The sequence below is a fragment of the Haemaphysalis longicornis genome, unplaced genomic scaffold (genome assembly GCF_048455015.1).
Source record: "Haemaphysalis longicornis isolate Haplotype H1 unplaced genomic scaffold, Haemaphysalis longicornis Haplotype H1 scaffold_14, whole genome shotgun sequence".
Lineage (NCBI taxonomy): Eukaryota > Metazoa > Arthropoda > Arachnida > Ixodida > Ixodidae > Haemaphysalis > Haemaphysalis longicornis.
In genome coordinates, this window is record NW_027526245.1 from 38,682,546 (window position 1) to 38,700,299 (window position 17,754).

Genomic DNA, 17,754 nt, shown 5'->3' on the forward strand with positions numbered 1-17,754 from the left:
ACGAGAAGAGCACGCGATTGCGCAGCGCTCATTGCTGTTTTCGGTGCGGCCGACGCAACCACATGGCGCGTCAGTGCAGAGCTTCCCGCAACCTGACCTGCAGCAGTTGCAATCGGCGCCACCTAACCGTCCTGTGTGATTTGTTCAATCCGACTGGCAGCAGCACGCCCAGATCAACACGCCAGGTACAAGCTAGAGAAAGCGCACCTGCCGTCATGACGGCTTCGAGCGGACACTCCGGAGCAACGTCAGTGTTGCTCCAGACGGCCCGAGCCCAGGCAGAGGGTGTACGGCGACGCCTTGTTTTTCGAGTGCTGTTAGACACTGGCAGCCAACGCACCTTCATTCTCCAGGACGCGGCTAGGACCCTGAAATGCATGGTTCTCGGCACGGAAGACCTATCCTTAGTAACGTTCGGTACTGCGAAGTCACCCAAGGTTCTACGGTGCCGGCGAGTACAGGTGACGGTACGCGGAGAAGCTCGTGGAAGGCCGGTCGTGTTGGAAGCTTTAGAAGTTCCGAAGATGTGCTCCCTTACGAGTCCGGAACTCGACACCGCGACCGTAAAAGCCTTATAGCAAAGCGGTACGACATAGCAGACGCCTTCCATCCGAGCACATGGAAGGCAAATGAAATCAGCGTACTGGTTGGTTCAGACGCCTACTGGAAGGTGGCCACGGGCAGGGTGGACAGAATCAACGGAGACCTCACAGCGGTAGAAACAGTTCTAGGCTGGACCGTTCAAGGAAGGCTCGCTTTTCCCGCATGTACTTTTACCAGTGCCATGTTCCTGTCGTGCACCTGACGTGCACCTGACATTTGGACTTTGACGCGTCCGCCATGTGGCGGCTGGATGCCATTGGCATTGATGACCCGAGTCACGAAAAGTCGCTGCAGGATAGCCCGATGGAAACGTTCGAGCGAAACATCACCCGTATCGAAGGCCGGTACCAGGTACCACTTACGATCCAGGCTCCTGGTTTACCTCCTGGCAGCGACAATAGTCCGCTCGGGGAGCCCCGTCTGCGAACGCAACTGAACCGATTCCTGGGAACAACTTGAGTTGCTCGAGCAGTATGACAGGGCAATTCGAGCATATTTTGAAGACAACCATGCGGAACGAGTTGCAAAGCAGCACCGCCCAGGCGACAATTTGTAATACATGCCCAACCATGCCGTCATCCGAAAGGACGCAGTGACAACAAAGCTCCGAGTAGTGTTCGACGCTTCTTCGCATACAGCCGGCCAGCCATGCCTAAACGACGTCCTTTGCAAGGGCATGAAGCTTGGGGTCGAAGTCGTTCAGCTGCTCATGACTTTTCGTTGTCACTCTCTTGTCATCGTCGCAGACATAAAAAAGGCGTACCTGCAGTTGCTGATTCGAACAGAAGATCGCGACGCGTTGAGATTCCTCTGGGTGGAACGACTGCCTACGCGAGATAATCCGGCGTCCCCCATTGTCACCTGGAGGATGACCCGCGTACCCTTTGGCGCGTCATCCAGCCCATTCCTTCTGGCTGCCACGATTCGCCACCATCTCCAGGCCTGTCGGGAGCAGTACCCGGAAACAGTAGCGCTGCTGGAAAGGGCATTCTAGGTGGATGACCTCATAATTGGTGTACCTAGTGTCGAAAAGGCAGTTCAAGTGTACGAGGAAGCTCGCAAAATATTCTCCGATGCCGGAATGGAGATACGAAAGTGGGCATCAAACTCAGAGGAGCTCGGACATTAGTTTGTGCGGGACAACGTGGCAATCGAAAATGAAGCGGGATACGCAATGAGGATGAAGGTGCTGGGAGTCCCATTGGAGCGTGCTGGAGACTGCAGTTACCTATCGACAAAGAACACATCCGAGTTTTCGGCAGCCAATCCGTCAACCAAGCGCACCGTGCTGCAGACGTTTGCGAGGATGTATGATACCCTGGGATACCTTGCACCTTTCACCTTAACGGCCAAGCTTGTGTTCCAGGACCTCTGGAAAAAGAGCCGCTCATGGGATTAACGCCTTTCAGATGACGAACAAGCGCGATGGAACAGTTGGTGCGCCCAATTAACAGAGTTGAATGAAGTCTAGGTTCCACGATTCATGTTCTCGCACTCGTTCGATGTGGAAGGTTCAATCGAGATCCACGCTTTTTGCGATGCAAGCCCGCGAGCTTACGGCGTTTCTCTATACGTCCGAAAGCTGGGTGACAATGGCCTATATGACAACAGATTGTTAATTAGCAAGAGCCGAGTCGCCCCTCTCAAGCCCATCTCCCTGCCTCGGCTAGATCTTCTTGCCTGCGTTATTGGAGCCCGACTCGTACGTTATGCCAGAACAACTGCAATTCTAGAAGACTCCCCCGTCAGTTTGTGGACGGACTCTCTTGTCGCGCTGCACTGGATTACTAGCGCCGCCACAAAGCGTGACCAGTTTGTAGAACACCGCGTGACCGAAATACGACGACTAACTGCTCCTACAGACTGGAACCATTGCAGCGGGAAAGACAACCGAGCAGATTTAGTCACACGAGGTATATCGGCGGCGGCTCTTCTGCACTCAACCCAATGGTGGCATGGGCCTTCGTGGCTCCTAGGTCCAAAACAGGAGTTCCCTGAAACGCAGATTAATCATGTTGACCCAAAGGAGCTTGCAGTGTCACAGGAAACTTTGGTTTGCCCTTGCGATGTCACGAAGCACGAACAGCTACTAACCGCAGAGAATTACAGCACCCTCAAGCGCCTTTTGCGGGTCACGGCCTGGATTGTACGTTTTCTGCAAAATGCCCAGCGGCGAGCTGCATCAGCAAGCGGTCCCCTCACAGCAACTGAGATAATGAAGGCTGAACGCTACTGGATGCGGCACGTCCAGCTGGAGTTATTCAGCACTTAAATACGCGCACTGTCAGTCGGTCAGACCGTTCCTTCGACGTCAGCGGTGCTTCGACGTTCACCCTTCATGGATGACGAAGGTCTGCTCCGCGTAGGAGGCCGATTACACAAATTGAATGCCAGCATCGACGTCAAGCACCCGATTCTGCTACCTGTGCGGCACACGTTTACGTACCTCATCGTTCTGGCGGCCCATCAGCACACTCTTCACGGTGGAGTCGAAGCCACGCTCACGGAGACGCGAGAACGGTTCTGGATTGTGAAGGGACGCCAGACCGTCAAAAAGGTGCTGGCCCAATGTCTGACGTGCAGACGCCGGAGGCTGACTGCCCAAACTGCACCGTTTGCTCCATTGCCAAGCGACAGAATCCCGGCAGCACACCCGTTCTCTGTGGTACGCCTGAATTTCTGTAGACCACTCTACGTGCGTGGAAAAACTCCTCCGGCAAAAGCCTACATTTTATTTTCATGTACTGTCACTCGTGCCGTACATTTGGAGCTGACGTCGGATATGACAGCGGCTACCACACTAGTGGCTTTCCGTCGGTTCGTGTCAAGACGCGGCATATATAACACTGTTTACTCTGACAAAGCTCAGTCGTTTCATAGTTGCGCTCGAGCATTTAAGGCTGCTGCGTCAGCCCTTCAAGAATATGCGACTGGGCTCAATGTGCACTGGAAATTCATCGTTGAGCGAGCCCCTTGGTGGGGTGGCTGGTGGGAGCGTCTCATTCGCTCCACCAAGGAGGTTCTCAAGCGTTACCTTGGGCGCAGTAGCCTTACTGCCGAAGCTCTGTCCACCACCCTTTGTGAAGTGGAAGCTGTTATTAATAGCCGACCTCTAACCTACGTCGAAGACCACCCCGATGAAGGAGTGCCACTTACGCCTTCCCACTTCCTGACAGGTAGGCGTGCGCTCTGCATGCCCCAAGAGTTAGCGGTGACCGAGACGTCGTCAACCCCAGCTGACCTACGGCGACGAGCACGCTACCATCAAAGGCTGACGGCTGAGTTGTGGCGCAGATGGAGGAACGCATACTTGCTGTTACTGCGTTCGGCTCACAGCTGTCCCCAGGCTACTTCACCGCAGCTGAAGGTGGGCGACGTCGTAATACTGCATGACGACAACGCTCCGCCAATGCAGTGGAAACTGGGACGAGTGACAATGCTGCACCACGGCGTCGACGGCGTGTGCTAGAGCGTGCTCGGTGCGGACAGCAACGGGTCACGTGATAAACCGTCCAGTGCAAAAACTTTACCTGTTAGAATCAGCCGCATAATCATCTTGGGCCCGGGGGAGGATGTAGAAAAGAAGGACGAAGCGGGCGTGAGCACGCACCAGGATCATCATCGGGAGTCGTTCGAGGACAGCCAATAAAGAAACACGTATCGCTCCATCTGCGGCTCTGGGCCGTGACTCGCGGTAGCTTCCGCGACAAAAACATTGAATCAATATCAGAGGAATGGGTTGCCTGCGACAAGGGCGAACATCTGACTCGAATGTTGGTTAATCAGGGGAATGCCGTAAGTGCCCCATTTTCCGAAGAGGCTCCGATGCTGTTATTGGAGTTGTGCGGCTGCAAAAACAGCCGTCACAGTAAAGAGGAAATATATAAAAAGAAGTGGCGAAGACCGGAGATGCCGAGCGGAACGCGTTCCGTCCCCGCTAGCAGACGACGCTCGCTTTCCTAGCGCAACTCGCAACCGCAGCGCCGCGGTGGCGAGAGTCGCGGCCGGCCGCCTTCTCTCCACGGCCGCGGCAGGGAGATACGGAACTGAAACTAAAGCGTGGCAAACTGTTCGCATGGCGACTCAGTGAAACATCCCCCTCGCGAGGGGCACGATCAAATGCAGAGTATTTCCGGGGGCGCACGACGTTAAGTAGTTTGCGTTACGTTAATGTTGTTGCACTTGTGGCAACTGCTGACAAGAGAGCGCTCGTCAGCAGTAATTTGAATGAGTCAAGGATATAAGGCGCGTTCGTAGCCTCCCATTGTCGGCTTTGTGGCGCAGTGGGTACAGCACCATGTACATTGCGTTCCGCCCGCAGGGTCGAGGGATCGAAACCAGGCGCCGGATAGTATTTTTTTTTATATAGTGTAGGGGGAGGGGTGCGGACTACGACTACGGACGTCAACGCGGGTGACATCGTGAGTTACTGAAATGCTCTTCATTTAAAACACAAGTGGGCTCCAATGGGACTTGAACCCAATGCTCATCCAATGTTCTACCATCTCCGCACGTTGCTGCGTAGAGAAAAGTTGCTGTGGCTATTATTGTTTGTTTCTGCTCGGCACATACGCACTTGTGGGATTGGCCAGGAATCGAGAGATTTGAGAGGCAATGTTTCCGTTTTAGAAAATTCCCAACACTATGAATTTGGAGTGCAGAAGTTGTACAATAATGAGAACCTGATGAGACCTGACTACAATGACCCCTGAGTACAACCAGTGAGGACCAGCCGTGCACAACCGTAATCCTGCGCAAGCTATGGGGTGTGCCAGTATTTTTGCCGTAAGCCGAAGAAATATGAAAGTGAAGAAAGAGACGCATACACCATGTAGCAGAAAAGAATGTTTTTGAAAGCAGACTTCCTCCCCATCATCGGCCGTCAACCACCCACCAATTACGCGGCACCTCAAGTCAGTGTCGTCTCCATTTCTGCCCCAGACAGACTGGAACCAATTAAACTCCTCGGAGTATACATTGGAACCAGGGCCAGACCCACAACATGGCTTATCGCCTTAAGCAAAAATGGAACTTCGTGCTGCACACCCTCCGACGTCTCTCAAACAAACATGGCGGAGCCAAAGAAAAGGCTATCACCACCCTCGGCAGAGGAGCAGCGGTGGGCGTTCTCTTGTACGTTGGGACACATAATGACCTCAACTGCACCCAACGACATACGGTACAACTTCTTCCCAGTTCCACCCTACGCCCCATCACTGGCCTCCGACGTCATACGAAAATTGCAAACCTCCAACAAGCAGCGACCCTCCCACCAATCGACCGCATCATTCAGGAAGAAACAGATCAATACAATTTTAAACGACAACTCACCCACCAAGGCGTGCTCCTCACCGCGTGGGATCAACGAAGCAATATTCCCCTACCTAATTTGCCAGCTCCAACATCCCCCTGGCAGCGGCCCCACTTCACTCAATTCGTCACCTCGCAACCCGTCGCACACAGGAAGCCCAAGCTTTGACAAGCCCAAGTTACCCAAGCCCAAGAAACCGCATTGGTCTAAAATCTGGCGTCCGTGGAACACAAAATGGTCGAAATATAGTGCACAAACTGGCTGATTGTTCAACAGGTTAAAAAAACAAGACAAGGAACGCTCTGATTGACGCCACATTCTTCAAGGGAGCTGCTGTAAGCAAGGAAACTCACTTAGCTGGGAATAAATTCGGTAGATTTTGTAGTGGGTGGGATTCGAACCAGACTGGCGGCATGGCGCTTTGATTGCCACGGCCTTGCATCTAGAGAGCGTCGGGTTAGGCAATGCCGCCTGTAGTACATAACCTCTGAGATCGTCCGCGCACTAGGAGATAAGCAGCGACGCCTATTTCCTCCGCTCATCCGCGGAATGGCGCTCCGGCGGGATGACCCGTGACGAGCCCAAGGGGACCACGCGGCAAAGCTACCCGCGAAAAAGTACAGGAAAGTTAACCGTAATGTGGTTGTTTCGCAACTTTTGGCTGTCGCAGCCAGTGATGCTATACAGGCGTCGTTGGTTCAGCGCATGACTGACGATGGTGGCCCCCTCGGGCAAACGGTGACGTCAAAGGGAGCAAGTTGTTGAGCTCTTTCTGCAACCGCCGCTCCCCGCCGCAACGCCGCATAGCGCTCCCTGGCTTCTCCACAATTAACATTGAAAACAGTGGAGCAACCAACGTGAACATGTCGCGGCGCCATTACAATCCTTCTCTGTCCCAGCCACGCCGCCCGCGACGCATCAATAACCACCTTCTTGCATTCGCACCGCCGGAGCCGGTGAAGTGGGCAGCGTTGCTGAGAAATGATGCTGCCACGAGTGATGTAAGGACTGAGGGCCTCATAAAGAGAAAACCTGAAAGATTCCATTGAACCTGATAATCGCTTTTATAAGACCAATATAGCTGACACTGAATGTCAGTCAGACCATAGCCTGTGAATATTTTCTGGCTGCGTACATTTCCCAGCTATGCCTATGCGGGCAGCGTGCGAAAATTTCGCTGAATCTTATGCTTTATTACGTAGGCACTCTTTGCCGAGTACGCGGCAGCACCATGCATGTAACGCCTCGCAACCAGACAAATGCGTAACTTGGTGAAGTTACGCATTTCAGTGCTGAAATCTGAAACCAGATCTGAATTTTGAAGGTGTAAAATTAGCCTAAGCTGGAATTCGCTGCACAAGCGCAGCTGAATGTTGATTGTGAAAACTGTTCATATTTTCACCTTACGTACCTCTACACAGAAAGAGATGTTGAGAGAAAACAAGGCAACGTTTGGTTAAGAAGGTAACAGTGACACAAGGTAAACAAAAGTTTCGGAAGAGGAAAATTTAGGATGTTTCGTGGACAAAAAAGCATACATGTTTTGACAAAGGAATTTGAACAAACTAAAAGGCACAGAATAAAAAAATAGAAATAGTAACAATGAACTAATGAAATCAAAAACGTATACCTGGTACACAGCTATCAGATGACTATGACAAGAATAAAAAACCCTGAGAAAACAAACCGAAACACACAAAATCAGAAAACGCATCGAGGGTCTTTAATCTACATGCGCTAGTTTTGGGGTATTTTCGTTCAACAGAATTCCTACTTTTTTACAACATTGACATGAACTTTTGCGTAGCTGCCTTCAGTCTTAAATGTGGAAGAAAGGGGGCTTCTTTGCAATAAACAATAGTAACAAGTATGAACTAGGTCAGGATAATAATTTGGAAAATTTGCAGCATAATTTTAAGGCCTTGTTCTTTGTTTATGTGAACTGTATAGAACAAGTGTATAGTACGATTGTACCGCAAAGGTGGCGAAAGTGGGCTTTCAAAAATAGAAACAAGCAAACTACACCAATACACAGGCTCCAGGATCCTGCCTGGAATCACTAGGAAATCATTTACACCCATATTTCAGGTTTAAGACAATTTCTCTGTTGTAAATTCCCCGGTTCCCCAATACGCAACGCGTTAAGAAGTTAGAAGGCATGCAGCGCGGCCACAAAGAGTAGGAGAAAAAGACAAAAGCATGAGACTTTTATCTTTCCGGGCTTCTTGGGCAATCGCCTGCGTAGATATGATTTATGATTTGAGAACACCCAACAACTAACCAAGTATGCATGCACTCATGTGTTGTGCTTACAGTGGGACACTGTGAAGCGAAATAAGCTGTAGTTAGCAGAGAACATGCAGCGATTGCTTAAAAACAGCGGAAAGCAACGAACTCTTGCGATGAATAAATAAATAAATAAATAAATAAATAAATAAATAAATAAATAAATCTATTACGTAAAGATGACACTCTGGCCTTGTGGGGAAATAGGGGAAGAAGTTAGGGGTTAGGGTAGATAAAGTTCAAGTTCTATTGAGGAGGCAAGCATCCCTGACGCAGGCCTGCATTCCAGTCAGCACCTAGCTGGCAGTATCCTTTAGGTATAGCAAATACTGCAGAGTTGTGACGCCAGGGGTCTTGCGTCTTGTTCGGATCCCTTAGATAAAGACCCAGTTGAAACTCGTTGCAAGTGATATAGAAACTGGCTAATGGCGTCTAAGGCCTTTTGTGTTCAAAATTTCATTTCTTAAACAAGCGTCAACCAAGATATTTCAATTGTCCTTTCAAACGCACCTGAAAGGCGAACCTTTCATGCTTCAGTTCTAAAATAACATGAAGTCAACCAAATGTCCTCTCGAGGGCGATGTGTCTCAAATTTTACGTATCCTAGGACTTACCTGAGGGTGAGCCCTATACAATATGAGCTCGTTAACGCGAAATGGGTTAAATTGCGCTTACAGTTAATTAGCCCCACCATTACCGAAAATTTGCACACGTCGGTAAAGTCGCTTAATTCGAACTAGCAGCCCCTGGCTGACACTCCTCCTCACAGATTGAAGTTGGCCCGTAGTTGGTACGGTGCGTTGAAAAACTAAACAAGCTTTACAACGTGAGAGACGCACAGACAGGCACGCGCACTGTGCGATGTGCTCTTGTCTGGCAAAACAAACACACACCAGCCCTCGCCGATTCAAAGGGCGGGCGCTCTGGCACTGGGAATATTATGGCGCAAGGTCAATGTCCCGGCAATGTTCCGGCTCAATGTTCTGGCGCCAATATTTCGTCGTTAAGGCTCGCTGCTCTTATGAGTGCATTTCAGTTCTTGTTTCTGGCGTTTAACTGACTTATCAAATGATTTCACTCTCCATTCAGGCTCAATTTTCTTAATTCTCAAAATCTGGTGCCGCAATGCGAGTAATTAGCCATGATTTCGGATGTGATTTCCCGGGGCTTTCGCCACCGGAGCGCGGCGCGGTATCCGCTAATTGTAGAGGCGACCCGCTAATTGTAAATCTACTTAAGTCATGCTAATTTATGGTTCTCTTCAAGTTTGAATTGATGACCTTTCTGTGCTGATGTGCTTGTCGCTTTTATTTTGCGGCGAGCGTAGGTTTCATATACTGAACAAATCTGTAACCAAACTGCGGATGAAAGGCTGAGATTTATCTATGACCACTGGGCAAGAGAATTTACCTGGCGCTTTACTTTGTGTGTGTGCACGTCTCATTAGTTGGGCGTTACCTCCGCAAAACCACTGGCGTTTCAGGTGAACTTGAAAGAGTTCAAATTTTGCGCCTGCACAATATCGGGCTCTCGAGCCGTTTTGTGTACTTGCCGAGCAGTACCAATTACAAAATGTCAAGGTGTCAAAGTTTATCTAATAAATACTTTGAAATACAGAACAGATTCACAGAATTCAATAAAAACTTTTTGACACTCCCATGTTTTATTAAAAATACCGTTCAGGTCATTTTATTAATTTCACTTCTTCACCATTATTATTATCACAGCTGGTTTTTAGTATCCTTAATTAACACACAACAACAACAAAAAAAAACGAAATCCGGGGTTCTGGGAAAACAGTTGAACCCTTTGCGGGTCATCGAAGTGAGGCAATTATTATTTGATTGCGCAAGTCAACACCATCAGGGCTGCTTTATTGATTTTGTTCTCTTGGACATTCGGGAAGCTCCTGATGCACCCCATCCCCTTTATGTCCTGTTCAGTCAAGTTATCACGGGATATTATAAGTAGCTCTGGCATTAGGTGCATTCAAGAGCACCTACATTTGAGAAAGCCATGTGTAGTAATCAATGCCAAGCAGTGCACATATACTGATCTTGACGTAAGACTACAGTAGAAATTGGGTCTTAGCCCATTGGTGTTTATGTGCGACATTTGTACGGGTACGTCATATGCCCATCTGTAGGCAAATGGTTGTGCCTTTCGCAGGGTTATTCGGAGTTCAAATGATAGCGTCAATCTACAACGCAGAATAAAGAATGTTGGTGAACGCTGTAGCAAGTGTAGGATGAATGTTCATTAAATAGAATGATCTACACCGGTTCGTTATTACGCATACCTACAAAATATAATCTATATGTTTAAGGGAAAACTTTGACGGTAATATTTGGTGGTGAATATCTTGCACAAAACTCAGTAAAATTCCCAGGTGTCATCGCCTCAGTTGAGTTGCCAATAAATCATGCCGCGGTACTTTTGGTTGCATTAATAATTCCTTCAAACTAAAGAAAGGAGTGCTTGTAACAATGCATTTTCAAAACTATTCAAGCTTACGGGAAAATAATCGCACTACTTGCATATTCAACTGCACAAAAACTTTAAAATAGTTCAGAATGTAACAACTTATATTGTTTTCATCAACCACAGCGAGTATTCGTCTGTCACGATCTGAAATCCGCCAATGCTGGAATGCGCTTCACGAATGCAGGCTTGAACACTGCATGGAATTCTCTGCATGAGTTGGGGTAAAGATAGTGCACATTTTTGCCCACAGAATTTGCACGCACGAAAACAAGGCTTCGTATTGGTCACAGGCACAAGGTAAACGAAAATTCTCGATGCAGAAACTTTAAGATGTCCTTTTGACAATGACGCTTGCTTTAAAACTGAAACCATTTTAAAACTGAAACAAACAAAAAACTGAAACAAACAAAGCACCGAAGAAGAGAATTCAAAGCTGCAGATTTGCTTTTCGAAGTTTTCAGGATTGTTCAATGAAGGTCATTCCTTGCAGCGATAAGTAAACTGAGCCAAATGGGGGTCTTAGGAGAGTTGAAAGGCACCGTCCAGTTAGCCCCAGGAGATCGTAGGCAGCAGGTGAGAAGACATTCCTAAAAACTCATTTTGTGAACGTGTTACAAGCATTGATTCTCCAGATTTATTTTAGGTATGGAAGACTTACTTCAACTAAAGGCTGCTTCAGTAGTTGGGCCTCTGTACCAACGTTTTGCAGGGCACACGTGCACATGCTTTGCCAAAAGATGTGCGCGCGTGTATTGGTAACAAATTTCTCGGCGCCCCGAACGCAAGGGAGCGGAGTTGCAGCTATCCAGGCATTGTTCCGATGACCCTAGTTCGTTCCGCACACGATTATTCACAGCAGAGGTACGCAGAAATAGGGTAATCACTCGGGCCAGTAGCATAATGAGGACAGCAACACCCGCCCCTCTCTGACTTAGACGTACGGCTTCGTTTTCTGTCGGCATCGCACACCTTTCTTTTTTGCTTTCACACCCAACTCTCTGTGTTAGTTCCCAGCCAACGCACGCGATGCCGCAGGGTATCACGTTTACAGCGAGCGCTTACTGTTGTCCCGACACCGCTTTCCTCGCAAAGCGGCTGCCTGTTCTTGCTGACTTTTAAAAAGCACCCGCTGACCTTCCGTGCCGCATAACGGCACCCCGCGCTGTCTGGACATGGTTTTTTTCAGCCTTCGCCTCCGGCAGGTGCTCAGGGGAGCGCATAATTATAGCATCTAGGGCACTTACCCGCCAGCGATCAGTGCTGGCTGCCGGCGAAACCCAGCATGAGAATTTTTCCTCACTGCTTCTCATTTGCATGCCCCGAATACGCTCATCTCGCATGGTGCAGTATTTTGTCCTTTCATGTGATCAAGTGAATTCCTTATAAAGTGAACTCGACAAAACAGAGGTTTTTTGACCACTACTCGCGTTTCCCGCATACACTTTTAGTCCTTAGACTTCCGCTCATGCAGACTTTAGCTACCGAAGCTGTGACCAATAGCTCCTGTTAACAAGCAAAGCTTGTTTTTTTTTCTTTACTAGGGGGTTGGGGGGGGCGGCGGAGGGGTACTATTCTTTGGCATCATTATTTGTTGGCGTGCTTTCGAACGACGAAGAAGTTATTATTCAAGGTCTGTTTCTGTATTGTTATTTGTTTTGTTTCTACATGTTCCGTGTTGTAAACGTTATGAGGACTTCGACGCAATTCTTGCGTACATTGAAAAACCTTGCAGCCAATACATACGAGTAGGCGGTAATGGCGGAAGAGAGTAAATGCATATGTGCTGCATACCAGAAGAAAATTTTCCAAGCTGCGCGCCATGGAATATCAATGTATACTTCATGCGCGACGCATTTCATAATGAAAGCTGCAAATTAATGTAGATATCACACCTGCAGAGATGTTTATATATTCTACGAGCAGAAATTAAAACAAAATTCTGTCGATTTTATTACCATGCACCGTGGGAAACAGCGCTAAACAACGGCGATGCAAAGAAAAGAAGTGAAAAGGACAAGCGCTGACTTTCAACGCGTGTTTTTTGGAAAGCATCTGACTATATATACACACAAGGAATGGTCTCCGCGCACACCGCAAGTTCGCACCGGCCCACTATATTATATACTAACACCACCGGAGCCCATCACAACTGCCCATGCGCCCTTCTTGCCACTCTACACAACTTATCACCAGGACAGTTCTAAGAAATCGTATTCTTTCTCGTGCACGAAATAAAATGAATTGCTAAAAGCAGGACCGAAAAATATTTCTTTGAGTCAAATACATTTTACAACTTCAAAGAAGGTTACAGCTTGAAGCCTCATTTCTGTAAACTTCCCGTACATTACTCCCTTATACAATATTGTTTATTATTCTGGGGGGTTACATTGAAGTGTAATTTGGAACGACTATACACAATGCCGAAGAACGGTATACGATTCATTCAAATATATCTAGTCGTAAGCATAAATTTCCATACTTTTCTCAGAACCGGATCCTTCACATATAAACGTTGTATAAACAGAGTTGTTTGGAAATTATTTTTCTTGAATTAAAAAGAAATTGCGAGCTGTTCTTTAATATATTTGCAAATATTAGGACACCATACGGTTCAGAAATAAAAGTTTTTTAAAGGTTCAAACGTGAACTAAATATGGTATGCAAACAATTAAATGGCTAATTCCGGACCTTCTGAATTGCTAACCATCATTTCTGTATACAATAGAGAGTTCTCCCTCTTTGGTTGCCATGTATTTCCTCCAACAATCGTAATTTTTGTGTACAATTTTTTTTCAGTACTAAAGAGCATGCATTTCCTTTTTACCTTAATGGTTGTTGTCATGCTGATGATGTACGTGATGAACACAAATTCTCTAATTTTCACCTATATTGCCGTATCGTGTTTGATACTCTGTATGTGTTTTCTATTGTGCGTTTTCTATTGCTTGATAATTTGCGATGTTTTTGAACATTTGATGTTTTATTCGATATGATGTTTGCTATAGTGTGTTTTTTGAGCGTTTGAGATTTCGCAATGTGGTTTTAAGTATTTTGCGCTCATGTTGTCTGCTGCGTGAACTGTCTGGTGTCAAAGGCCCAGTCAAGTGGCTTTCAGTGCCGCCTCTCACCTTGGCACCCAGACAGACCGCTATTGAACATTGTTTTTAAATAAACAATAAACACACAAGCAAACAAACAAACAGAGCTCCCTCTTCTGACCTATCCGTCGTACACCACAATTTCTCAGAACATTCACTACGTAGCTAAAATTTTATGTGCACATTTATTGTATTGCTTTTCGATCTATTTACAAAAAAATGGCGCGTTTGCACAAGTGGCGCAAGTCTGGAGAAACAGCAGAGTTGTTGACCCGTCCATTTTCGTTGGGGTCCCGGCTGTTGCACCCCAAATGGATTTCCCAACTTGCCGCAGAAGAAATGTCTCCATAACTGGCAGGCCTCTAACGTTTTCTCTGCGCGCTTTCACATATCTCCCAAATTGCACCGCGTCAGCACGTGCTAGAACCCGCGGCAACCGGCTTCGCGAACTCGGCGTCTGTGTTCTCCACTTCAGGCAGGAATTCACGTGAACTGGAGAGAATAACAGCGTGCAAGAGATCACGCCACGAACGCTGGGCAGATTGTTCTCGAAGGTCGAGCTATCGACGCCGGGTGCTCCTCACAAGGCGCACGTTCACGAGCTCTCAGTATTTTTTCTTTGTATCTTTTTCTGGTAACGCTGGACGGAGGAGTTAAAAAGTCAAACAGTTGTGCTGATAAAATTAGGCATCTGTCGAATCGCATGTCGTGACTGAACTTGCGGATCCCTTCAAATACATCGAGCCTTCATTGAAAATTTGTGTGTTACTGCCATTGAAATTTTTTCCTGCGTGCAGGGAGTGTTAAAACACGAAATGCCCGTACAATTGAAGACACGTATGAGTATCAACGGCTTATTTATAACCACCGGTAAACTCCATCGTAAAGAACTAACCTAACCTTAAAGTTAAGCTGTATTGCGGCATTTCAATCAAGTTAGATCGATGAAACAACAGCATGGGGAACTTTTTTTGAACGAATGTTCAAAACGCATCAATACTTCGCAGCCATTCATTCAATTCATTGCTTGACTACCTGAATAAATTATGATACTTTACTCGATTACCTTCACAAATATCACAAAGCGTGCGACCTCATTCAGTGTATCTCTAAATGATATCGCACCATCAGCGGCTAAATTATTTTTTCATGCGTCAGATTCTTCCACATTGAAGAAATGACTTCAGCTTTTGCACCTTCTAAAACTTTGCAAATTATTTATACGATTTACATGTCTCAGTAGCCAATACAGTAAACGCTACACACAAGGTTTTAAATCCGCCGCTATTCTAACCGTGCCTGACTTGTCAAACATTACGAACATACTTTCTGAAAGTCATCTGCAAAAATCTTTTGCACAAAAAAAACTGAACCAGAAAAAAATCCCAGAGAAACTTAGCTGTATAAATCACTGTGACCATAAGCATATAACCCTTTTTTCCCCTTTAAAACCACGTTTACGCTTGTTGCTTTGATCAGCACAGCAAGATTTTCTTACTTCTATACTCTAGTTTTTAGATAGGCAACAAGAAAAAATAGGGCGAAGGCTGGCCCAGTTCGTGTTGACAAAATCACATCCTTTCCAGAGGACGAAACATATGAGGACCAAGCGGGAAAGAGCAGTGTGCTGTATGTTTGTGCACTGCGCCCTCTTTTTTTCTGCTTGGAACTGATGATGCAGGTCCTGCCCAACGCCTTTGGGGGAGTATGTGCGACTTCCCGTGACGTGTGGGAAGCTCATTTCCGATGTGCTGTTGAAACTTTGCGCGATATGGCAGGATGGCGGGAAAGCGAGACCTGGCCGCTGACATGGCACATACCCACGTGGGGGATTGGCCAAGAATCGGGCGTGAGAAGGGCTGATGCACCTGCTTAAAGGAGTACTGACACGAAATTTCAAAGCTGAGATCCGCTCTAGCAATCAAGTACAACGACAACACAAATAGGTGTCTGTGAATAAATGCATCTTTCTTTCTTTGCAGTTGTGTGTGTGTGTGTGTGATCTCTCTTTCGCGAACATTACCGAACCGCGCAAATTCAACTCGTGCATTCGCACTTTAACATACTTCCCCTCGGGGAAATGCGGGGAATTTTGATGTTACACACGCGAAACTCTTTAAAAGACGATAGCCTTTCGTCGTCTACTTGAACGAAAAACCTTTGCTCTGTCCGTGTGTTTGTCCGTCAGTTACACGATTCTACCAACCGCCCAAAAATTAAAACAATCCGTCAAAAAGCAGAATGTTTAGGCAAACTCGTTTTAAACTAATAAATCTGCTGGCGTAACTCATACACAGACGGTACTATTTAGCCGAAAAAATTTTGGCGTACATTTAAGCAACATGTAAATGCCTAACAGGTAGTTCCCGCTTTCGTCTAGTTCGGAATACACAATGGATTGGTTTGTAGTATGGCAAGGGAAACACACAAGGCGTTAAAATGGCGCAGAAAAGGTCCAGCTCGTGAGATGCATCCACAAGCACAAAATTAAGAAAAAAAAAAACAACAGAGCTCTCGCTCATCCTCTATAGGCAAAACAGACAAGAAAACGGGCGCTGTGCCAAGAAATGGCGCGCAATAAGTGAGACGGCGGGAAAATTGAATGGCATTGAAGAAACCTTGCATTGAAGATGAAGAAAGAGGGAGAAGACAGCGGAAAATCGGTTGCGCGGCCTGCGCGGCTTACGACTATCCTATTTCGACAACCTCTGGAGTGAAGCAAGAACACAAGCGGGGAAGTTTTGTTCCTTCGTCCTTAACCGGGGCCCTGCTCTACAGAGGTTACAGTGTTTGCTACGCAGCAATCATCGTGAAGACCTGGTCCTACTGATCAACAGGCACAAGATGGCGTTGGCAGCTCCTGGTCTGAAGCAATAGGAGGGCAACGCACCCCTCTTTCCTTTCTATTCCCCGTAAACCTCTTCTCGTAATTTATAAACGTTTTACGAACCAACAAAATATTAGCACCGCCATTTATTAAAAGCACACTAGAAGACGGCCACGACAAAGGTGCTATATATTTAGCTGATAACGGGCTAGTTTATATAAACTTTGTTTGTACTAGGGTCAGCTTGATAATTTCAGTGCAGTGGCTGCAAATAACTTTAGGCACTGAGTGTCCCTAAATGTTCGCTTAACAACGAGAATAAACAGACTTAACCGATACGTCCTTTCCTAAATATCTGCATGCTGGAATCGATGTAGCAGGCATAATAAGATGCGCTATGAATAAAACATGCCAGCGAAGCGGAGGTGCGCGTTCTCGGCTCTTTGCTCAACAAAGGTGCCCACAGAATCTTAACATTTCTGCTGTCGTGGGGTTGTGTGGATTTCTACTTGGGCACTTTGTTCGCACACGTGTAAAAATTTCACGAACTGCATTTCGATTTGGAAGAGCCCCAAACCGCTAGTAGGCCTAGTTCGCAGCAAAAGTGGGGCATTCTGCGCATACGCCGTGAGCGGTCGCTGCCAAACCCCGACGCGTGGTTATCTTACCAGATAGTGACTTCCAAACCCGGTACAAGGAATGCCACAGAGGTTTCACTGCGAACGAATGCTAGGTCTACCTTTGGTAACCCGTGAACATCGTATTTTTGACGGCGCAGTGCCATTTCCGTGTTTTGGTTTACGCTCCACGCATTTGTATCGGCTAGCGGTTTCGCCTCCGGCGTTTGCGCACAGTATGGGTTTTGTCGTGTGCCCTCTGTAACAATGTCGATACCATACTGATTGATTCTATAATAGTACTGCACGAAATAATACAGGTTCAGCGGGATATTAGCTGTTTCTTATGGTCCTGTATGGCTCCATCATCATCTGCTATATGGGCGTTATTGTACGAGTCTGTATGTAAAACGTAATACCGTAGAGCGCTCACTGTGTGATTTGTGGGTGTAACGAGCCAAACCTACACCTGGGGTATGAAGCATGCCATAGTGAAGGGCTTCGGATTAAATTTGACTGCCTGCGGAT

General features: G+C 47.1%; 1 protein-coding gene across 1 annotated transcript; it reads left to right on the top strand.

Moving 5' to 3' along the window:
* The first annotated feature begins 2,941 nt into the window (after positions 1-2,941).
* Positions 2,942-4,252, top strand: LOC144164853 (uncharacterized). Its single transcript, XM_077695104.1, has 2 exons — positions 2,942-3,268; positions 4,073-4,252. Exons 1-2 carry the CDS (start codon positions 2,942-2,944, stop codon positions 4,250-4,252), a joined length of 507 nt encoding a protein of 168 aa, XP_077551230.1.
* Positions 4,253-17,754: the final 13,502 nt, after the last annotated feature.

Excerpts from the sequence above, each read along its gene's own strand:
- LOC144164853 (XM_077695104.1), top strand. The coding sequence starts at position 2,942 with ATGGATGACGAAGGTCTGCTCCGCGTAGGAGGCCGATTACACAAATTG. Across the intron at positions 3,269-4,072 it reads CAGCACACCCGTTCTCTGTG|AGCGTGCTCGGTGCGGACAG; the intron begins GTACGCCTGAAT and ends GGCGTGTGCTAG.